General features: G+C 37.8%; 1 protein-coding gene across 2 annotated transcripts; it reads right to left on the bottom strand.

Moving 5' to 3' along the window:
• Positions 1-5,873: 5,873 nt before the first annotated feature.
• Positions 5,874-23,025, bottom strand: LOC145212598 (uncharacterized). Of its 2 annotated transcripts, none has more exons than XM_080080770.1 (26): positions 22,662-23,025; positions 22,474-22,575; positions 22,238-22,408; positions 22,004-22,103; positions 21,611-21,761; positions 21,219-21,393; positions 19,477-21,041; positions 19,002-19,231; positions 18,391-18,548; positions 17,363-17,556; positions 16,896-17,014; positions 15,912-16,535; positions 14,369-14,503; positions 13,648-13,787; positions 13,216-13,373; positions 12,561-12,750; positions 12,010-12,131; positions 11,202-11,535; positions 10,725-10,891; positions 10,042-10,079; positions 9,818-9,873; positions 9,502-9,702; positions 8,915-9,122; positions 8,315-8,541; positions 7,645-7,902; positions 5,874-6,655 (listed from the first exon to the last, which is right to left on the bottom strand). In XM_080080770.1, exons 1-26 carry the CDS (start codon positions 22,794-22,796, stop codon positions 6,482-6,484), a joined length of 6,132 nt encoding a protein of 2,043 aa, XP_079936896.1. In that variant the 5' UTR covers positions 22,797-23,025; the 3' UTR covers positions 5,874-6,481. The 2 variants fall into 2 exon arrangements, with proteins under 2 accessions (XP_079936896.1, XP_079936897.1); XM_080080771.1 differs by having other exon boundaries at positions 21,219-21,390.
• Between the last annotated feature and the right edge of the window lie 1,223 nt (positions 23,026-24,248).

Raw genomic sequence — 24,248 nt, 5'->3', positions numbered from 1 at the left:
ATGTGACACTCAGCAATTTTTCAACCAATCAGGATTTGTGACGTGTCAAGTTTCGAATTGTGCAGGATCCACAATAAGTCTAATAAAGCAAATAATTGTGGTAGAATCAAGTGCGTTTGTTGTGTATTTTGTCAGGTTTACCTCAACCTATGATATCAAATTATCATGGCAGGAACAGCCAAAATCCAACAACTTACCCCAGCAATAGAAGGACAAACGTTGAAATTAATTTGTGGGATTGATTACCACCAAGAACTTAAGACAACTCTCCAATGGATCACTCCATCAAACACCATTGCTTCCAATGGTTCAAACTTAGTTTTGCAGAATCTCACACGATTTGAAACAGGAAGATATTTTTGCCACACAACTGACTTGTTTCAAAACTCCACCGCAAATCTTGACATTGTTGTTCTGTGTAAGGAGAATTGAAATTATTTTATGTTTGTGATCTGTCAAAAACGCCCAGGTAGTCAGACTTTTTTCTGTTTTTAAATTTTCAGACAAACCGTATGATGCACTTGTAATACCACAAGAGTCCACCCATATCATTCACACCGGTTCACGCGTACTTCTCAATGGAAATCAAGATGTAACGTTGTATTGTGAGAGCGATGCCAATCCACAAGCTAACTGCACTTTCCAATTTACAAACGAAACTTTTGGGTCATGCAACATAACTGAGCATATTAGCTCGTATCAATCAGTTCATTGTTTTGCTGCAAACGCCCATGGATTCGATAATTCCAAACCACTGGAATTAATTGTTGTACAAGAAAATGAAAGTAAGTCGCTGTAACCATGAATTAATGGCAATTAAAGCAAAATTACCTAATATCTAAGTGCTATGGTTTGTAGAAATTCCTCGCATAAGATGTGGCTTCAACGACACAGAACAAATCAAGGTTGAAGATGATTTGACTTTAAACTGCAGTGTTTTGTATCAAAATGAGTTGAATACGTCATTTGAATGGATAACTCCCCTTAACGACCGAGAAGCTGATAAAAACACTCCTATTCTGAAATTAAACAATTTGACAAGATCCGACTGGGGAAATTACACTTGTTTAATTAACAACAATTTTGGAACCGCGCAAAGCATGGTGCTTGCGGATGTTTTATGTAAGTGTGAAATAATATAGTTTTGTTTTAACCGATGATGCGGTTATCAAACGTTTTGTTTTATTTAGTTGCTGCAGTTACGGAGTTCAGCAACGTTGTTAATTGCAGTCACAACGATGTTCAACTCGGACGATGTATATTTCAGTTTTTTTCCAATCCTTCAGTGGATGAATGGATGTTAACAGCTAATGGTAAAAACGGAATTAAGCTCATTAAAAAGTCAATACTTTGTGATGTACATTTTATAACTTTATGTGCAGGCAAAAATGTTGATTGTCCATCTTGCAACATCTCGATTAATGATGGAAGCTCTTTACAGACCTTTTACTTAAACCTGGAACGAAGAGTCAGATTTGTCAAATATTTTCCATTTGCTCGTAGGCTTTCAGTTAGGTTACTCTATACATTTTCAGATATCTACACATGACCAGAAATACGAACTCACTCTCAAATCCAGTAACTTTCCTCGTGAGTCGCTCAGTGCTTATATGTACCTTACTGGTGTTGACCCAACTCCACCAGACACGGGCGACCAAACGGTCATAATAGCTGCAAGTGTTGTTGGGGGCATTGTGTTCGTTGCCACAGGGTTTGGAGCAAGCCTGTTTTGCATCCGCCGAAATCACACTCCAAAACAATCAGGTTACTAACTTAAGAAGTAGCTAAACCATTGGAAAAGCATTATAAGCTGCAATAGAGTCATTTTATTATTCGTGAAGAGCCTGATTATTCGTGAAGAGCCTGATTGTTAAATCGTGAAATCGTGAAGAGTCTGATAAGTTGTTAAATCATGAAACAAAAGACAAAACGTTACTAAAAGTTAATTATTTCTTTTTCACATTTTTGACACCAACAAAGAAGAGCCTCAAGAAAAATATGCAACAGTCGACATGACGGCAAAAAACGAAAGTAAGTTGTGCGTTTGTATGCACGGAACTATATAACATCACCTCGTTATGTATTTTAAGTGGAGAAATCCGAAAAGGAAGAACGAATAAACCCGATTTATGGAGGAATAAACTCTGAGGCAACTCTTGACAGATATATGTCGACACAAGGTAAAAATTGTTATAGTGTTTGTATATTATAGGACTACTGGTAAATACTTTTATTGTAAGGGCTCGCCTGTCACAATTTTAACGCTCATGCAAATATCGCAATGTTTCACCCAAATGTACATTTTGCAATATTTTCGTTTCTTCACAGATGTCACATCCCTACTATATACGCTATATATAAGTTATTTATATTTTTCTTGCGTTGTTGTTTAGAATTGTTATTTAACATTTGGGTTTTTGGTATTAATGCAAGCGCATGTATCTTTTTACATGACGAGTTCTGAATCATTTATGTTCGACAAAAGTATTTACTCAGAGACTTTTCCACTCCTTTTGAAGTATGTTGAGCGTTTTGTCTTAAGCCTTTACTTGTTAAGCAGTAAAAGCAGACAAAATAAACATGATGGAATGTTAAATGCTAGATTTTACAACAAAACACATCTCAATGCAGAAAACAGCGAAAAAGAAGAAAAGATAAATCCGTTGTACTCTGACTCACAAGAATCCGTATCGTTTAGTAGTGACACCGACGCAACAGTTGACAAAACAAAGCAAGGTAATATGTATTTAAGTGATATGAAAAGCAAGTATTTTATTCTGTGTGCCAACACCACAGTCCTGTTATGGTATCATTGTTTACCAGAAGCTGTCGTACCAAACCCGTGGCAATTAATTTTTCGAGCATTTTTTCAGTGTTACGTGTTTCGCAAAGAAAAATGTTTGGCCGTTTGTTGTAACAAGAAAACGGTTATTTTTAACGTTATTTAACCGATATTGGTGAAAACCAACGATTACCCGAAAAGGGGACAAAAACTCACAACAATAAAACAGATTAATTTAACAAAAGGTTTTGTTTCAGCTCATCTTGCTGCAGAGCCGCTGTACTTAACTACAGAACTTCATTCGACAAATGTAGGTACCAATTGTATCTGACAGATATTTCCGTTTATAATCACATGTTTTTTGTAGGAATCCAGCATTTCATAGGAAACTCTGATGAAACGAGAAAAGATTTCATTTCCTTTCATTTTTTCGGCAATCTTTTTCAACTTTGTTTTGTGTTCTGTGTGGAGAATTAATATTTGTATCATGTTTGCTCATACTGTACTTTTGATATTGTAATGATAACTCGCAGTTTAAAACGAAATTTCGGCAATTTGTTTGGTTCACTTTATTCAATAATATTGTTTTGCCTATTTATATTGTAAATAGTCAATACAACGTTATATCCACAGCGTTGCGTCCACCAGTTATAGTTGTGCAAATATTTGAGAAAATCTCTCGCCAGATATATTAATATACGTGAAGAGTGGACTGAATCACACAGCAAACATAAAAAACAAAACAAGTCATTATAACCACAAGCACAGAATGCGGTGTTTGTGACTAGTTAAAACAGGTTTTACGACCTTTAATATACCCATATGGCTTTTTATAATCGTTTTGCTTGTGTTGTTGTATAAGATTGGCTAATAAAATTAAACTGTTATTAGTACATAGAACTATGATTGCCATGACGTAATTTGTGAATCTAATCCAAAACCCAGGGCACAAAACCCAAGGCCAAACAGAGTCAGCCGTTGTACACAGTACTGTAACATAGTACATATTTAAACTAATCTTATTTGCCTCTTCAGTTCAGTACCTGTGCGAAAAATTTAATCCCGCAAATTTATACAATCATAATAAGAAAAGCATTGAAAATACCCAAATTTAAGTACGGCGATAAAATGGTGACAGCGACTAATTGTGACTTCACACATAGGGTACCGTGTTGTTTCCTGTTCAAATTTAAACAATCAGTCGAATCACTGACCGACTAATACAAGGTGAATGAAATTGACTTTGCTGAAAGTTTTATTTGAAAATAGTTAGTTGCTGTAATATATGTGTATTATCATGGTTTGTTTTGCAACAATATGGTTTGGCCACAGAAAAAGAACAAAATATAAACGTAAAAGTTTTTGTAACGTTTGGTCACGGCAGAATTTGCTTATTGTTGCTTTTGCTGCAGCAATTGTACTGCGGATCATTTTTGAACATAAAATTTTTATCGCGGACCGGCTTTCCAAGTACTACAGATATTTACCTATGAAAACGCCTAAATTAGTTTACTATCGCCGGAATACATGAGCAAAATGTTTTATAGCATTTAACCTAAAAAAACTATACGGCCGGTAACGAACTCGTCGCGAGTTTACAATAATGGTTATATAGAAGCCATTAAATCAGGGGTCGGCAACCATTTTAGCACTGCAGGCCGTTATTGAAAGTAAAACACTGTCAACTTTAACATATTACATCGATAAGTTGTTGGTCAATTGTGTCCCAACATAATGTGGATTATGTTTCTTCAAGTAAAAATTATTAATTATGTTTACACGATGTATTGAGGTGATAAAACGACTTGCTTTGTTTCCAGCACGTTCCAGCCATTGCTCAGTGCATTATCGGTAATAAACGCAAACTACATAAAACAAACGCTGCTCAGTAGACGTGAATCTCTACTAAACGTAAAGGCTGGCGATAAAAAGGTGCAAAGGGCGTGTGACATTACATACAGGGCGCCGTGTTTTATTCTATTTGGCTTTTAAGAGTGTAGAAGTAACCTACTATCAGATTTGTAAATAGTGCGTTTAGTTGTCCATGTAAAAGTATTTTAATTGATTCGAAATGTATAATTGTATTATTATTATTATTACAATTTACTACAATTTAATTATTACAGCACGGAAATACAGATGAATATGATATCAGATAGTTTGATTTGAGCAAAAGTTAAACCCGTTTCTTAGTTAAGCAGAACTTTGCCTTTGCCAGACGAAAAGTTAAGCTCATTGTTGTGCGATTTATTGCTCTTCGCTTCACCTAGCGACAATGGTTTGGTTCGCCTAATTTGATTGCTCGATAGCGACATAATGTGGCCAATATAACACCCATTGTGGCAAATTGCAACTCTGCCAGCCTGCAGACGACGGGTTATTAAGTGTTTTAACACGAATTAACGTCTTATTCCAATTGGTGTTATTGATAGACCACTTTTGCTGGCTTGTTCATTTGCGAAAAGCTACATGTTTGAAGTTATACATTGCATACATTTACAAGTTGTAAGTATTTCTGTTTTTGACACTAATTGTGGACTTTTTCTGCAGCTGGTGTTTGCACAAAAAATATAAGACCTGATTATACCCAAACATTATGTATTTTAACTTCTGGTTCTGGTAGTTCAGTGATTTGCTTATTCAGTGTCCGTCAGCTAGCCATCACATCATTTACCTTTACCGTGTCATCTTACATTATTGCACAAAGTCAATACCAGTAATACTTAATTACACTTTACCCTGCTTCTCGGTTTAACTGTTGTCATAGGGCTAGAATTTTGCTTTTGTGTTCGAAAATGCTTTGAACGTTTACCATCAGTAACCCTGTTTGAATATATGGGTGAGCTGAATTAAATCACAAAGACAGTCTGTGCAACGATAATGTAGAGGCTTAAGTATTATTTAATGTATTGAAACATTTGGGGTAAGGCAGCAGGCTATGCTTGCTTGTCCTTTTAATCATATAATTTCGAAAGTTTGCTGATTTCAATTTGCTTCAACGTTTGAATATCTTTGTGTAATAATGATTCAACCAGAACAGGAGTCAAGCTAAAGCCTTTCCTGTCTGAAAAACCGAAGTAAACTTGGCGAATTTGGTTGGAACAGTGCTAGCTGCACTGTACGTGTATTTAACAGTAGGAAAAGGAAACGAAAAAATCTGGCTTCGTTTGCCCTTTCGCACACGGAACAATTATAAAAAGAAAACATAGAAACAATATAACAACAAGTCCACCAGGGGGCGCAAAATACCGGCGACTAGGAAAAATGAAGGCTTTTTTAAATGGGTCCGAAAACCGAAAAAAAACTTTTGAACCGTGCTTTTGTTTGTAGAAAACACTGGTACATATAAAAAATAATGGTAGTTTTTGTGGCAGATCGCAACTTATAGAACGAAGTCAAAAGCGCAGATTAAATAGAATTGAACTAACCCTTCTAACAATCGTTAAACGTCTGCAATCAAAACTTCGAGATGATAATTGAAAAACATTTTTACTGTGAGAAAAAAAAGCTTTGATCATTAAATAGAAAATTTCCCTTAATCGACACCCGCCATGGCCCCAACTTTTAAATCCTCAGAGGTAGTGGCATCAAACGCCCGAAAGTAATTGGAATCACCATGCGGTACATTACACGGACGACGTCATGCACGCGAGCGCTACGTCACTACTAGCTACGCAAATCAACAGCGCGATGACGTCATCAGTTGAGTGTTCCCCGACACGTGGGGGCGCCACAGAAGCACGGGATTTTGATGTCTTCCAGTGGAAACTTATAATCGTATGTGATTTCGTCTTGTGGCTTGATGACGTCTTTCGAGTAGATGACGATTTTTTTCGCCCCGTCCACCGTAATCACTTTAGCGTAGCAGCTTGGCTGTGGGTGAAATACAAGAAATCAGTTCATAGGAATATGTTTTATAGGGATTTGAATGAGTTTGATTGGTTAGTAGGGATTTGCCAAAACTGCAAATGTTCTGTTTGGTCGAGCACCGAGCATCCCACGTTAATGCTCGGTGCTCGGCCGAGCACGCTCTTTGCATTATGACGTCACAAAAATCCCCTTTCTACGTTTTAACTCTACAAGGTCTCTTACGTCACCGGTGGTGTTTTATTAAGCTGTACATGCCCTTTAAGTACGCGTTTTTTCCACCATCTAATGCATTTAAAAATCATTCGTTTTTAATCATAGACACCCTTTAGATTTTAGAACACTAGTCACATATGTTAGCAGGGCATGAATATGCAAATTTAACGCTCGGGTCAGTTTCTGCAGCTGCTCGGCCGAGGACCGAGCATTAAAAAAAAAACAAAAAAATACCGAGTACTCGGGTTCTGGCTCGGCTCGGCCGATCCCTATTGGTTAGTATACATGAGCGACCGAAGCATACCTTAAACGCAAATGTTAACAAAAACGCAATAAAAAATAAAAACTATTGTAACTTTTTGGCATTTGACAAAGCAAAGTTAAGCATCAGTGGTTGATTGTAAGAAGAGGATCTGTAACATTTTACTCCAAAAAGATAAGTTTGACAATCCTACGTAAGAATTTCGGAATACGGGATTGGTGTGAAAAAATACATTTTTCGGTTTATTAAGGGGAAAAAATTCTGAACAGATTTAAGATAATGTTTACTGTTTAAATTTTTATTGTCTTTATTGTCGTTTAAATTGCCAAAATTTTAAACGGGTTCGTACCAATTATTGTTTTCAAATTCGAGTCGGGAAAATTTCATTTACGACATTAAAATTACCACACAAGTGTGTCTGAGTGCAAGGTCAGCCCAAAATCAAGCCTGTTTATTCAAATATAAGCATAATGCTCTAACAACCAAACAACTTCACAAAAGCATAAAGACGACTTACATTGCATGAGTGGTTCATGAACCTTGCGTAGTTCCCACATTTCGTTGCGTCAATAATGTGATCAGAATCGATCCGGAAAAGATATGAACTTCCGATACCACGTTTTGTGTATACGACTTCCCTACGGTCGGCTACACTGGACCTGACAAGTTCTCCTACATATTCTATCACCATCTCATCTGCTCCTATCGTCTCCTGTGCAAATAGTCCCCAACCGTGGATGCTACTGCGAGCAAATTTCACGCTCTTCTTGCGGAACTGTGGAAAAATGTCAAATGTTAAAAGTTCTATTGTTTAGATATGGTTTTGCGGCATTTTGCAATTTTTTATGGCAGTCAATGGGTAAAGCAGCTTGGAGCAGGGGCTATGAGTATTTTTTTCGCGCTACGAAACAGTTTTTACCTAGTATTTTTTAGCGAGCTTGCATATACTGAGAAGCACAGTTAGTGCAGATCTACTAAAACTCACCATACAGCCTAATGTTGATTTCTGACACATAAAAAATGAACAAAATAGCTCTAATTAAAAAGTTACACCAGAAATTATAACCAGCCTAGATTTTTTTCTGTTTCAAGATTTCTCACAAATAGGTGTCTAAAAATCCATACACAATTCTGGTTCTCGTTGTTAGTCGAAAACATACGTCACACAACGCGATGACGTCACTTACCATAAGCTGATTGTACTTCAACAAATCACTGACGTCAGAACCGAACTCCGACGCAATCCGTCTCATCATGTGCCGAGCTTCGCGTGATTTTTCGGTGGCAAGACTGGTAGCTGGTGTGCTGTGGGGTTCCAGTCCTTTGCGACTGCCGGGTTTGATCGCATTGTCAGCTTGTCTGTACATCAACCGACGTTGAATCAACTTGGACTTGTCCGTCAGTTTGTAGTAACCTTTATATAGGAATAATGTTACAGTTTGCAATGAGATAAACTTTAAACTGGTATTATCTAAGCATGACCTTGTAAACAGGATAACAGGGGAAAAATCTGGCGTATTATTCATGATAAATTTAAAACTTTAAGACGAAGGATTTGAAACTTATCATTAACTGATCATAAACGTTTAATACAACGAAGAGATAAACCATATTCACCCCTAGTAAACAGTTTAAGTTTACAGCAAGACACAGTTTAAAAATGACAAGCAATCACCTAATTTTGGCAAAATTTATTTGTTTTGAAGTATTGCCCATGATAAATTAAGTGCAACTAGTATATGTGCAATAATACGAACAGTTGCACCAAATCTATTCGTTGTTGTTACCTTCCGATCTTGCACATCCAGTCTTGTGGTTCTTCGTCGTCACATTTTCCTGCTTCTTCGCTCTTCTGCCCCTACTCCTCCGCTCCTGGGATCTCGCGTCACCGTCCGCATCCGGGATGCCGGTGATCGGGTGCGCCACCCAGTGGGTTTCGTTTACCCAAGGAATCGTACCCAACTTCAACATTTCCTCGTACTCCGCGCGTAACAACTGTGACGTATCAATAAAGAGTATGACGTCATAAACAGGCGTGTTGTTACGTAAAATATAGAGTATGACGTCATAAACAGGCAGCCTGTGACGTAACAATACAGACTATGACGTCATAAATAGGCAAGTCGTGATGTAATAATACGATATGGCGTCATAAATAGGCGTGTTGTTACGTGAAATATAGAGTATGACGTCATAAATAGGCAGGCTGTGACGTAACAACGTAAAAGACAGAAGAAAAGTTCATTAAATGCGGTAAAACTGTCAAAAAGTTTGAAACTCAATTTGTGTTCCTATTGTAAGAGATAACAATTTGGAGCAATGCGTTTGGCTAATGGAACATCTTGTAGTTTAATTCAATATATTGTAAACGAACCTTCATATCTTCGAGGTCCAGACCCAATCCCCACATCAGGTAAAGTATCGACATCTCCTCCAGTTCACTGCGACGTTTAAACTTCACCGTAGGCCTAACCTTCCGCTCATCCAGTAAAGCAGCCGGTATTCGCGATTTTACGCGGGATTTTTTTGTGTCTTTCGATTCGCGTCGTAACTTCACCCTCTCAGCGGCCGAAGCCTGCGAGAAAATTTAAAAGTTTGTCGAAAACTTATGAAAAAAACGGTAAATTCTGTGGGAGGTCCATTTAGGAAAGAATAATTTGTTTTTAATAAAACTGTAATCAAATACTTACAGCTGATATTTCTGCTGCTGACATTTCAGAGAAAGTCGCAGTTTCAGTTTCGAAATCTGAAGTGAAGCACAAAAATCATCAAGAAAATAATGTTATAAAATAAAAAAAACGTTATCTTGAAAAATGGTTAAATGCAAAACGTACGATCGTTACAGAAAAGTTTATCTGTTATGTTGATAAAAAGATATAGAGCAAAAAAGTTAAAATATCAACAATTCAAATACCTTGTTCGAAGTATGATGCATATCGTAACGGAGAATAACTGTAAAAGAAAAAAAAATAGACTTTATCCGAATTCCAACCGAAGTATATCAAGTCAAGAGCAACGTTTCATGAATAATCTCAACAAAAACGGTTAAGTGAGACGTGGACAAAAATTTTTTCACGTCATAGTTCTGCTCTGAGACGGCATTTAGCGTATGGAATTGTACTATGCCTCATACTAGGGATGGACCGAGCCGAGCCAGAACCCGAGTACTCGGTACCGAGCATCGCTGTTTTTGACGCTCGGTGCTCGAGCAGTTGCACAAACTGACCCGAGCGTTAAATTTGCATATTCATGACCTGCTAACACACGTAACTAGTGTTCTAAAGGGTATCCAAGAAAAAAAAATAATGATTTTTCAAATGTATTGGATGGTGGAAAAACGCGTCCTTGCGGGCATGTTCAGCTCAATAAAACACCGCCGGTGACGTAAGAGACCTTGTACAGCTAAAACGTAGAAAGGGGATTTTTTGTGACGTCATAATGCACCGAGCGTGCTCGGCCGAGCACCGAGCATTAAAGTGAGATGCTCGGTGCTCGACCAAACAGAACATTTGCAGTTTTGGCACATCCCTACCTCATACCAATACTACTGTACTATTTTAAATGTCTCATTTTAGTATTTGTTATAAAAATCTCTACCTGTACGAATGCTCGTTATAAACTTGCTGCGTCATACGGTCCAGTGTTGCGTCATAATGCTCTCTGTTGTTGCCAGGCAACGTGTTGAAGTAGCTGTGTTCTTCGGCGATTTCAAGAACGCGGGCGCACGTTTCCATGGAAACAACCCGTTTCGGCGGAACGAAGGGCTGAAAACATTGATGACGTCATAATTTTTTAGAATTAAAAATAATTCTGACCACAAAATTAGTATTGGATGATTTTGAACTCAAGAAATAATTTTGTGATGAAAAAAGCTTCTTACACAACGTAAAAAATATACGTTTGAAAGCTCTGGCTAATATTTAGAGAATACAAGTCAATAATGTGTTTTGATATGTGAAGTATTTTTGCAAAATATCATTAACATCACTGAAGATTGCAACAATGTTTTGCTAAACGGCTGAACACACAAAAAATACTTATTGCATTTAAACAAAATCCTGCTCAACGACTTACCTGTGGTTTTTGGACTTTCCGCTCTTCTTTCGATTTTGACTTCACAGGAGATGGTGACAAAGGTGGAAGAGGAGGTTGGGATTGTTTGATGGATAGAAGAGCCTCCACAGCCTCCAACTCCTCGCTTCCGGACTTCCTTGCATCTTCAACTGATGGAAGAGCGGTTTTTCTGCTTCCAGGAGTCACAGGAGGATGGGAGTCGAGGGGATGAAGATTATCAGTGGTGACGCTGGTCCGACGAGGAACATTAGGAGTCTGCGGAGGAGAGAAGACTGATCCGCTGAGCTGACGACCAGGAGTTGCTGGATGCAGAGGTTGTTCACTCGAGTCAGAGCTAAAAGTTGATGAATATGAATTAATGTGTGTTGGTGGGTGTTGATGGCAGAGAAGGAAACATTTGTTTTTCTTCTTTTATTCATTGTTTTTTTTTCATTAAAACACATTAGCGCCTGTTTTTTTTTATCAAACATGCCCAATATAAGTTAAATCAAAGCTTGTATGTTGTTACCTGCATCAATATATCATACCAACAAACATATTTCTCCCTGGTTGAAATTAGGTATGTGGGCAAAACCTGTTTTTCGTTCTTTTACATTTCTAGATTTTCAATTTTGGAAAAGGAAGGCAAAAAAAACTATGGCTTCATAAATCCTGATCTTGGTACAACAGACATATTTACTAACTATTTCAATGTAAAAACATTTTTGACGATCTGTCAGTTGCCTGAAACACAGACCTGGCAAGTAAGTTTATTTTTCATTCTTTTTCATATCAGGGCATATATTGATCAATATATGATTGAAGTTACCTTGTAGTTGAAGATCTAAATCTTTCTGGTGTAGTTTTCATGTCTGTCAGAATTTCCAAAGCTGCCTTTTCTTTATCATTCATTGTTGAGATTTCGTCACTAGATTGATGGAGGCCAGAAACCTGAAATCATGATTTTAGGGATTAACAACGCTGATCCAACATTTCCAGCAACCACATAAGGTCAGGAAATTTAAGTGACAATGCTGTGTAGGTTTTGTGCATTATTTTACTGATGATCAAAAAACATTTGATGAAATGTTTAAGTTATAAGATGACTTATTGTAGATGAAATTTATTCTGATAAACACCTTTTAATACAAGTACTTAGTGTATCTACATTACACAAATAAAACAATTCTTTACAATTGGACAAAATGTAAAACAACGCTGTATGAATAGAGTACATTTTTCCCAAAAAAATTGCTGTTGCGAATAAGGAAGTATTTAAAATTTGTCACTCATAATAGCTCAGTTCTTATAAATGAACATACTATTAGTTGACTTTTGAAATTGAGCTTTTCTGTGATACACAACCATCTATTTTTGTACCTCTGCAATTAAATCCAGATTACTGGTTTCTTCCTTGGATAGAAGTCTGTAGCGTTTCTTGGGATGGACGTGTTTAAGATCTTGTGGAGTTAAACTGGCCCCAGCTGGGGTTGTGGGTGAAATAAGGGGTGATGCAGATTTCATCTCGGACAACGAGGAAGCAGCTTTAGCGACTGATTCAGTGTCCGAGCTAAAGATAAAAAACGAATAAAGACGTAAGTACATGATTGCAACAATCAAACCCTTAAACATCTTGTCAAACGAAAAAAGTTTTAATTGTTTCTTTTACCAGATATTACCGATTGACCAATAAAGTTTGTACTAAATAGGCTCCATATGCCAAAAAAGATATTTCAAATCATTTGCATCTCAGGTTTTACCCAAATAATACAAAGATGTGGATTAACTGAGGTGTACTAACCCTTAAAAATCCTGTCAAATGAGAAAAGTTTCAATTGTTTCTTTAACTAGATTTTTTAGAAAGTTTTGAGACAGGAATCGAAGTAACAAATATGATACATATGATACAAAATCATTTTCTTAAACTCACAGTCTTGAAGAAAATAGTTACATAGTTACATAGTGGTATTTTGGCAATTTGTTTATGACTCTAAATTGGAAATATCAAACTACTGCACTTATGATATTTTCCTACCTCTCCAATTTGATCTCTAAATCGGCTCTTGGTCGTTTCTTCGGAGGTCCAATGATATCCTCTTCTTTAGTGGAAGAACGCTTGGATGTACGCGATAATTCCTCATCTTCATCAATTCGTTCCTGTTTCATCAGTTTCTTTGGTGTAATAAACTCTTCCTGCAATATATATATCAAAATTGATTTACAAAACCATGAAAATATATTTGACTAAGGTAAAAACACAATAAGATATTTGCAATTAAGAGCACTTTTCTATATTTTTTGTTAAGTATCAATAATGAGCACAAATCAATAGTAAATGTGTGGCAACTCAATTTTATCTAACAAAAATATATTTGCAAAACCTGAACCGTTGTTATGTCACAGAAAGGCCCAGGGGTTAAAAAAGGAATGGCTAGAAAAACTTGTCGACATTTTACCACAAACCAACCTTATCAGAATCTTCTTCTTTTTCTGTCTCCTTATCATCCTCGCTATCCTCCACATCATCATCGTCATCTTCATCAGATTCATCTTCTTCTGAACTCGAAGATTCAGACGAACTGAAAACGTCATCAACATCGAGACGAACTGAAAATAATTGTGTGATATTTTCAAGGTTAAATAAGGCAACACTCAAGTACAATGTTTAAACAAACCAGAGTGCTGGTTTAGCATAATGGTGTGGTGATAATAGTGTTGTAGTGATCATTACATTTTTCCTATTTATTGACCATTTGCAAGTTTACATACAGAAGTGAATTACAAACACAACTATTACATTTTGTGGTCTAACTCAGGGCTAACAAACTCAAACAACTTTGGGAGCCCAAAAACAAACTGTTAAGGAAGTCACGGGCGTTTGACACTCCTGGTCTAACTGATTGGTAAATTGGGTAAAAAGATACAATGCACAAATTCAAGCATCCGTTCAATTGTAGATTTAAATTTAAAAAGACACACAAAAAAATCTATATACTTTACATAAAAAGAAAAAACAATCAACATAACAATGCATAAAAGGAATATATGTCCGATTCAAATTAGTCATGGAGAAAATCAATTGGTAATAAAATGTAGCAGACAGAGGGAACATCCTGTAATGGTGTGAGACAAACATCTATTCAAATTGTACAGGATACAATCCCATATAGAACTGAAGACCGTCTCACCTCTTCCCATCTTATTTCTGTCTTCCTCATCTGACGAATCCACATCACTCGCATCTTCATCTTCTCCACCAGAGTCCAAGTAAACTCTTCTTTTCTTGCCAACCTGAGAACCCTTCCTGCTGTGACGTTTATTTTCTGTGACATAACAAATACAAGTGTTATGGATCAACACACATGTAGGCTCACATAGTTGAGTTTCCAAACTTCTTAGAAGAAAATTAAGTCAATGTTTATAAATAATAAAAATATCTTATGCCCAGTTGTGGCATCGCAGAGTATATGTGAGGTATGGCTTTTAAGTCTGTTACTCGCAATAAACTGGAGTGCTGTTGGATGGCCACATTAGCCAATATATAAGCCGATCTCTTGTCACCAGCTGCACTGATGAGACCTTATAGGTCGAAACAGTGTGCATTGTCTGCAGCTTTACAATTCAATATGTTTGAAAACGTCAGCAGTTTAGAAAACAACAAAGTAAAATGAAGTGGTGTAGCAAAGAAATTGAGAAGCTCTAGTTTAAAAAGAAGCTTTTGTATTTAGCAACAAGTTAATTAAGGTTTTATATATGTTCTGCACAAAAATCCCCTTTTTATAGTGCAGTGGTTCCCAAACTATGCGCCGCAGCACACCAGTGAGATGTCATTAGGTGTGCCACAAAAAATATTGAAATTAAAATCAATCAAGTAGAGTAGTAGTACCAGGTGCTTAGACCACTAGGCCAACATGCTCCACGTCTCTGAGATGTTCAACTATTTAACTATGAGAGTGACCTGTATAGCGGCTTTATGACCTCATAGTTAGTGCCTTTGTCAGCTAATTTGCTGTGCCATTTTAAACTGAAATAAAAAATTCAAATATATTTTTTATTCAAATGTTCGAAGTGCGCCTAATAATTTTTGTTTTTTCTAAAATGCGCCTTAAAAGAAAAAAGTTTGGGAACCACTATTATAGTGTGTACAATTTATACTAGGGATGAACCGAGCCGAGCCAGAACCCGAGTACTCGGTACCGAGCATCGCTGTTTTTAATGCTCGGTGCTCGGCCGAGCAGTTGCACAAACTGACCCGAGCGTTAAATTTGCATATTCATGCCCTGCTAACATACGTAACTAGTGTTCTAAAGCAGTGCTCTTCAATCGGTGTGCACGGTGCACCCTAGGGTGCACCAAAATATGCACGGGGTGCACTAGTACGAAGGGGTATACAAGGGTGCATCACAAACTTTTAATGAGCCATTAATATTTGACTGTTAGGATATTAGAAAAAAGATGTAGGTTTCAAATGATGTGAGCCAAGGTAAACTTTTTTAAAACTTTAAAACGCGCACTTTATGGGCATGTACAGCTTAATAAAACACCACCGGTGACGTAAGAGACCTTGTAGAGCTAAAACGTAGAAAGGGGATTTTTCGTGACGTCATAATGCACCGAGCGTGCTCGGCCGAGCACCGAGCATTAAAGTGAGATGCTCGGTGCCCGACCAAACAGAACATTTGCAGTTTTGGCCCATCCCTAATTTATACATCATTCTACTGGTCTGCATACCTGCCATCTTGTTGCGATTAATTTCAGCCATTTTCATCTTTTTACTTGGCACAGGTTGTGGAGAAGGAGTTCGCTTTTTAACTCGGAATGACGGCATTTTAGAAATCGCCGAACGAAGGCCCAGACCAATTCGAAAACCATCCATTTCCAGTGAACCTTTGGCCCAATTCAGAGGATCAAACGTGTTCAGCAATGTTGGAGGTTTACCAGCCGGTTTTGTGGTGTTAGTTTTGTCAATATTTTCCTTATCTGCTTCTGTTTTAGTGACCTCAGTTGTTGTAGCAGCAGCAGTAGGTTTGGAAGTTACAACTGGTTTTGGGTTTTTAGGAGCATTTTGAGAATCCCACCAAGACTCGTAGACCCGGAAAGCTATTGTTTCAATCATTTTTCGATTTAAATCCTTTTTGATAATTTCCTTTAGTTCCCCCGAGATTCGATTTAGGACACAGTTGTCGATAAACTTGTTGCCGTCAGTCCCGTCATTCAAAGAAAAGTTTTGTGGTGGCATTGACCCCATCTGTGCTGGGTGTTGGGGTTGACCAATTTGTACCCAGGGTCGATTCCAGCCTGGGGGAGGAGGTGGAAGCATGTTGGGGTCAAAAGGGTGTTCCCCTCGATGGGCATCTAAACATATTTAGTGTTTGCTAAATCGTCTGTTACTACATCATAGCTGACATTTCAATACCAAGCTACTTGTTAAATGACGATGATTAATTGGATCGACAACATTTTTGTTTTTTAAGTGTAAAATTATGTGTTTCATCTTTGCTTTAAAAGCTTTGTGGCAAAGTGTAGGTGTACATTACAATGCTAGAACCTTACTTTGATCTCATTTTTTTTCAAAAGCACCATTACCCATCACATTATATTTGCAAATGTATTTCTTTCTGTTAATGGCATATTTAACTTGCAAAGTGTGTTGCAATTTACTTTTTGACACAAGCTCAAATCCTAGTGACAACAATTGCCTTGAAAGCATTTTACCTGTGTGTGGAAACCCAACATGAGGAGGAAAACCATTTGACATACCCGGTCTTGGGTGGAACTGTGGGTGATCAGGTCGAACCCCACCCCACATTTGGGGCTGTCCTGGGACTGGCATTCTACAAAACAAAAACAACACATCGACTTTCAAGCAACATACTTTTCTGTGCATCATAAAAATCTGCATTAAATCATGACGCAACATAAATAAAAACACATAAACATGAATATTGAAAATAATATTTATGACTATTATATATAAGCTATTGCTGCCAGGCATAATATTAAGATTATACAGCTCTTCTGGCAAATGTATTTTTGTTCCAACATTTTGACGTCCTATACAGGTACGTGCATTCAGTGTTATTTACCCTGATAAAGGCGACCTGTGTAGGACGTCGAAACGTCGGGATAAAAATACATTTGCCAGAAGAGCTCTATAAACTTGATATTTATGACTGATCTACCTTGGGTCGTATCCGTTCCACATTTCTCTCCCGAAACCCCACTGACTTTGATGCTGAGGATGGGATACTCCCTGAAAAGGGGGTCTGAACCCAGCACCACTGTAAGGATGATTCATTGATGGGGCTTGAGAGGGTGAAGGGGGTCCCCCTGATCCAGAAGATATCTCCATATCAAGCGACCCACTGGGTGACTTCTGAAATATATATATGTAAAGTTATTAACTGTTAATGCAGTTAAACTAGCACTTTCCCTGATTAACACTTTCAGGGCGGTTGATTGACATTTATCTACGTCAAAAGACGTTTTGTGTAGAGTGTGGATTGACGGTAATTTACGTCAAAAGTTTTGATCAAAAATGTGACTGTTCGTTAATGTACGCCAAGACTAAAAAACCAACACCATTAATGCCTGATCGGTGTGTGTCTGGGGCGACGCTTGGCAGATATTACAAATGAATGTGTGAATGGAGTCTTGTTTCATAACAATGTAACAAAACCTGTTGTTGTGAAGGTTTGAGGTAGTTATCATGTATGAATTGCTGTGTGCTCTATTACCCCCAAAAAAACCTTGAGATGTTGTTTGCGATGGACATGGCCAGTTATTTTTTTGGGTGTTTTGGCAAATTTCTCCAGCGGTTTCCCAAAATTTGCCAGTAGCCTAATAAATAATTCGTTTAAGCAAATATGGCTATTTTTTGGTATTTAAATGAAACACTTGCGGTCTCTTAAAACTACTTAGCGGTCACCCAAACCAAACTTTAATAAAACCCTGGACATGGCGCACATAGTAAAGGCGTTACTTTCAATATAATTTGATGTTGTTACTGTTAAGGCCTGGTAACAGACAAGACAATTGTGCGCAATATTTGAAACTATTACCAAAAGCCCGCACTGAATGCATGTTTGGGTGATTGCTGGCTGCACTAAGAGTGTTAACACAAAAAGTTACATAAACCAATGCACCACTTGCTAGCCATAAATGTACAAATTTAACACAGCAGGTATATATAAACATAATAAATACCCACCTCCGAGTCGTCATTAGATGGTGATGGGGGTTCAGGTTCAGGTGGGGGTTCCCCCGTTATTTCCCTCAGCCTTTCATCGAGTGAAATTTGAGGAGCATCTTGATCTGACGACTCGCGTTGTCCTCTTTTACCAGGTTTGATCACTTCACATGCAACATCTACAGTGAGATTGTATATATTCATCAGTTCAAATAAATTAGCCTTAGCAGTTACAATCTTCACAGATATAGAAATTTACAAATCTTCAGTGAGAGAGCAAATACTTGTATACTAGTAAATAAACTTGGTAACAAATTGAAAGTATATGAAGCAAAATTAACTTTTTTTAAAGACTGATAACAGTGTGCCAAAACTAAAAACAAAATGTTTCTATGGACTCTTAGAAAACATATATATATATATATATATATGTAGTGCGGAGAGGACTTTAATCCAATAGAGTTTTTTAGGACTGGGCTAAAAATGACAGAAGGTATTACTATTACTAAGTATTACTGCCACAAAAAATTCAGTGAAAAGGGAATGTTTATATATGAGTGCTAAGCGTTTTGGCTTATATCGAAATTTCCAAGTTATAATATCTTTCAGGAAACTTAAGTGTGCGTCCCCACCTGACTCAACAGCTGAACTCGGAATTAAGTCTGGACCACCAGGAAGAGAATCTCCAATTCTCAGATCACCAGGAGAGTAGGGACGCTGATCCTGACGAACAGGAACGGGAGATCGGATGCGGGGAGGAGTACGTTGAAGAATGCTTGGTGAGGAGGAACGAGATCGCTGCCGGATGCGACCGTTTGCATCAAGGTAGTGATGATGGTGATGTGGAGAGTCAACATCAATTCTTGAGTTAATATTTGTATGTTCAGATAAAATACAAAGTACCAAGTTTTGACAATGGCTTCAAACTGATGATTAAAAATAAATGCGTAGCAGGATAAGTTTTGTAACTACATGCAAACGTTAAATATATTTAGGTTAATAATAAGTGAAAGATTGGCAATATAAAGCTCTACTTAACCAAAAGTGCACATGGTACATTTTAAAAATCTTTACCAGGGAAACAATGATAAATTAGGGATGACATACCTTGAATGACCAGGAGCACCTCTAGATGAATCTGGACTGATGGAACGGCGAAGTTTTTGTCTCTCTAAAAACTCGGGAGGTAATTCCCTATGCTCCCTTAACCTTCTTTGTTCAGGACTGGGATGTCGGAAGCCACCGCGATGAAACGATGGGCTCCTACGATCCCGACGCAGTGGGTCCATGTGTGGGGGGCTGGGCCCTCTTCTATGAACCCCAGGAGGTGAATGATGAGGCATAAATCGATCCCTGTGGGGATTATCATCAAATGAGCGATGTATTCCAGGGCTGCCAAATCGTCGCTGAGGCGGGGATATACTCCTGCGAGGATGATTGTATCCATGGCGATGAAAGTCTGGATGGTCAGGAGGCATTGGATGCCTTCTACTGAACCCTGGGCTTGGTGGTCTTCCTCTGAAAGGTGGACTGTGATGTCGATGGGGTCTATGATCGAAACCAGGACTGCGACCTCTGGGACGATGATCAAATGATGGACTTCGGCGTCGATGATCAAATCTTGGCTCAAAACCTGGTGGGTGAAATCCACGATGATGTTCAATAAAACCAGGACTTCGGCGGCCAGGGCTGCCGGGGCGGTGATAGTTTGGGAAGCGATATGCATCGTGCGGAGGGCGGTGAAATTCAGGGCTTCGTCTGCCACCGTGTATTCCTCCTGGGGGTTCTATGGTGTGACGGTGAGGTTCCATCATAGGTGGAGGACTTGGAGGAAAATGGGGACGTGGAGAAGGACTTCTTGCTCGATTTAATTCCTCTCTGACGTCAGATCGCAAGCGAGGTGACACACGACCATGGTCAGAGTCTGAGTCAACCTGGCTTACTCTTTTCGATGGAACTTCATTGACAATCGTTTCATCCACAGATGCTGCACTACCTTGCTCTTCACCCGAGCATTCACCATCCTCTCTGTCATCTGATGAGGACTTCTTGAGCCTTCCATGCTTGCGATGTCTATCATTACTTGGATAATGTTCATTAGAAGAAGATTTTTGAGATGTTTCACTGCCTCTTCTTTCAGGTTTTGATCTGTCCCTGTGTCGAGTTTCTTTAAGATTAAACTTTTCGTTTTGTTCTGATAGCAACAAGTCAATACGATTCTCCAAATCATTCGCCCAACTCGGTTTTTGAGATACATCAGCATCCGAATCTTGGTCTGAACTTCTATGGTGTGATTCTTCCCTCTTTTTCTTCTTCTTGTGTTTCTTCTTATGCTTTTTGCGAGGTTCCTCAACACTTATTTCCCTTTGTAGATGTTCGGATGATCCAAAACTCTTCCGAGATGACTCAAAAAGTGAAGAACCAGGAAAATCACTGCCTGAGTCGCCACCAAGACCTGGTGAAGCTTGCTCAGTGGGCAAAGTAGCACTGTTCGGATGACTTCCATAGCCTGACTCAAGCGATTGTGCATTTTTCTGATCGCGAGGTGGAAAATGCTGCGGAGGAATCCTCAGTGCTGGTGTTGGGTGATGGGGGTGTTTCTGAGGGGGTTGTGCAACTTTTCTTGGGGGTTGGTGGTTGTACGGGTGAAATTTCTGCTCCTCAACCAAACCCTACAAAAAGATTTGATCCAGATTACCTGAAGTCATTCTAAACAAAGACAACACATGGGAGTCACATCCAAAATTGACCAAGATTTATCATATTATATGAGCAACTGGAATACTTGTTGCAGACAGAAAAAGGTTAAGAGCCACTGAATTGACTAGTTGTCTGCAGTTACTATTTACCGGGTCTTGAAGATGTGCTGGTTGTTCTCTTGGATGTGGAATATCTGCTGGAGGAGTTTGCGGACCGTCGTTATGCATCATCATTGGTGGAGTTTTGGGGCCAGAAGATGTTGATAAAGAGTGACTGAGAGACGAAGATGGGTGATCGGGCAAACTATCAGTTGATTGACGTCTTCTTAACAAAGAGAAGGTTTTATATATTGTAATTTTTTACCTTTTTTGGTATGGTCCCACACAAAAAGAAGCAACTTGTTTTCAAGCATGAAGTTTGGGCAAGAGGAAAATAAGTCATAATGCAATCTAGATTTTAGATATTATATGACTTTTGACTTAGATACTATATATAGATTTTTAAAGGTGAACTTTTTTAACAACAGCATTACAAAACATACCTTGGGTCATCATGAGATGATTTTCGTCGAACCGTTCTGCTTTCAGGACGAGGAATTGGTTTTTCCTGGGTATGTCTGATCACATCAGGCATAGTTTCAGCAATCAGCTCACCTTTCAAAATTTTATGATGCAAACGCTTCAGTACATCACCTTTAAAACAAAACAATAGATTCACAAATTGTTAATGATACTAAGAATTAAAAGACTCTACAATATAATATTGAATGGGATTTTAGCTGCAGTTGTAAAAGAAGCACGAAAAAACAAAACTTTTAAAGGGCACTGATACATATGACCTAAAATTTTACACCTATACTTTCTTTTCACAACATTATAAAGCACAAGCTATTTTGCACAACCTAAATATTAAAAATGCACATTTTCGAATTTACCTTTCGAATCAATGACTGCACTGATCACATTTCCCATTATTGATGTTTGGTGCAGATTCTCAATACATTGTGAGGCAGATTTTATCGAAGCAAAAACAACCTGAAATTCAAATCGCTGAATGCTAGACCAGTTGCACTTTACTATCAATTGGCATGTGCTACATCTTAAACCAAAAAACTTTTTGGCAAATGCCAAGTAAACATAGTGGCTCATAAAATATACCATTGCTTTACCTTCGCCAGACCCATGTGTTTGTTGGTTTTTGGATGGTAATAAACTCTCACTCTCTCCAGTTTTCCAAATTTGCCACAAAGTTGTTCAATAAATTGCTTTGTAACATTATCATTGAGCTTTGAAAATGTAATTTCGCGAGGTGGTATAGCACCAATGTAGTTATCATCAATCTATACATAACAAAAAATGAGTAACACTTATAAGGTAAACAAAATTTTCATTTTTCAAACAGTACCTTATATCTTGGGACTGGAAGATCAACTCTTTCCCTTTTAGCCCACAAACGAGAACTTCTTGGCCTCGGGTCTCGTACAACCACTGGACCTTGGCCATGGTTCTAAAATCCAAATCGTAACATTATTTCTGATGACAACTGTGGGAGTGTATATATATATATATATATATATATATATATATGTTTACCTCTGTGCTGTAAGAGTCACCATTAAACCTGACCAACTTCTGTTGTCCTTTCTTTAACTGTGGGTCAACAATTAATTTAAAGTTGCCACGAGGTATTGGAGGGCCCTGTACTCCGTGAGGCGGCCTTTGAGCCATTTGCCCAATCCTGTGTTTTTTCTCACACAATAAATCACATCTTACATTGCACACAACTATTATATAAAGCAGCTACAGTGTGCAATGTTCTGTAATAAATAATAAACACTTCAGTGGACTATAAGGGCTGTTTGCAATGCTTTGTCAGATTCAATCATCACTCTGGTCACTGAGACTGGAAAAAAGTCACTTGCCACATTATATTTACTGAAATGGGGAATTCCCTCATAACGCATTTCTCCTGAACCAAAGTGCCATTTGCAAAGATAAGGAAATAAGACTTGTGACAACCAAAGCAACGGGCAATATATATGTTTGTATAAGAGTAAAAAATGCTTCATAGCAAGTAGGAAAAACTACTTTGTAAAGCTCTAAATATTGGAAAGATTTACTACAGGCACTTTTCCATTTACTACAACCATTAACAGCCCAAACGTTTAGTACTTTGTCATGAAACATGTTTTTTTTAACTGATTCAAAGCTTATTGAAGTGACAAACATAAACAATAACAACCACACAACAGCTACTCAGTTTGGCCATCTTGCTGTTATTTTTCTGACTCTTTTCCGCTTCCAACCATCAACCCATTGCCGTTCCATTGCTTTGATAATGCATATCATATAAGTGACAAAACATTAAAAGTTTTTCTTCTACTACGTAGTTTTCGACTATTAATCGATTGGGTCAAAATCTTTGTTGAATGTTACACACCAGCATTTTTTTAGAATTTAAACCTGCAGTTGCATTAGCCATTTGGTAAAAGGCTATTTGTTGATTGATTTAATGTCAAATTTGTACAATTAGACTTTAAAATTGAAAAAAGTATTTATGTTGCTCATGCTGGGTGGTGTACATTCGAGTCAAACAGGAATTGTTAGTTTGCCACTAGGTGTCAGAACAAGAGTATTTAAGGTTTTTGTAAACTGGATTTTTCTATATTTGAACGGTTTTAACATCCTACAAGTTTACAACTACAAGAAAGCATTGCATTTGGTCGCATAATTTTAAACTTCTGAATTCAATCATTCAAATAAAATGAACAATTTCAGCAAATGACATCACAACAACACATTGATACAAAATTGAATTCAATAAATCGTTTGTTGCATACGAGTATTTTAACAACTGCAACCTGTACCTGTTTTAACCAATGGCACAACACAAATTTTATAGATATGGGTGGTTTACCAGCAACTGTCGTAAAACAATTTGACAATGTAACCGAGCTTATTTTGGACAAAAAATCGTCAAAAAACTCCTACCAGCAAGTTTGAACACTAAAAACGGCAAAACGGCAAAAATACGGGAAAATATATCGCTCTTCTTACTATTTCGCATCTAAAAATCTCGCACCACCTTCTGTAACTTGCCTTTAGGTTCTGTAATATTTACTCCATCGCAAAATCCCACCATTGTTCTCCCACAATGCACCGCGACAAAGAGAAGAAGGC

Source organism: Phallusia mammillata, chromosome 2 (assembly GCF_965637545.1).
Source record: "Phallusia mammillata chromosome 2, kaPhaMamm4.hap1.1, whole genome shotgun sequence".
In the NCBI taxonomy this organism is placed as follows: domain Eukaryota; kingdom Metazoa; phylum Chordata; class Ascidiacea; order Phlebobranchia; family Ascidiidae; genus Phallusia; species Phallusia mammillata.
This window is presented reverse-complemented; position numbering and strand designations above follow the sequence as displayed.

Bases quoted from the DNA above. Each gene is read 5' to 3' on its own strand.
- LOC145212598 (XM_080080770.1), bottom strand. From the start codon at position 22,796: ATGGCTCAAAGGCCGCCTCACGGAGTACAGGGCCCTCCAATACCTCGT. The intron at 14,504-15,911 runs GTATGCAGACCA...GTTATGTCACAG, and splicing joins TAATCGCAACAAGATGGCAG to AAAATAAACGTCACAGCAGG. The intron at 12,751-13,215 runs GTAGGAAAATAT...TTTTATCTTTAG, and splicing joins TTAGAGATCAAATTGGAGAG to CTCGGACACTGAATCAGTCG.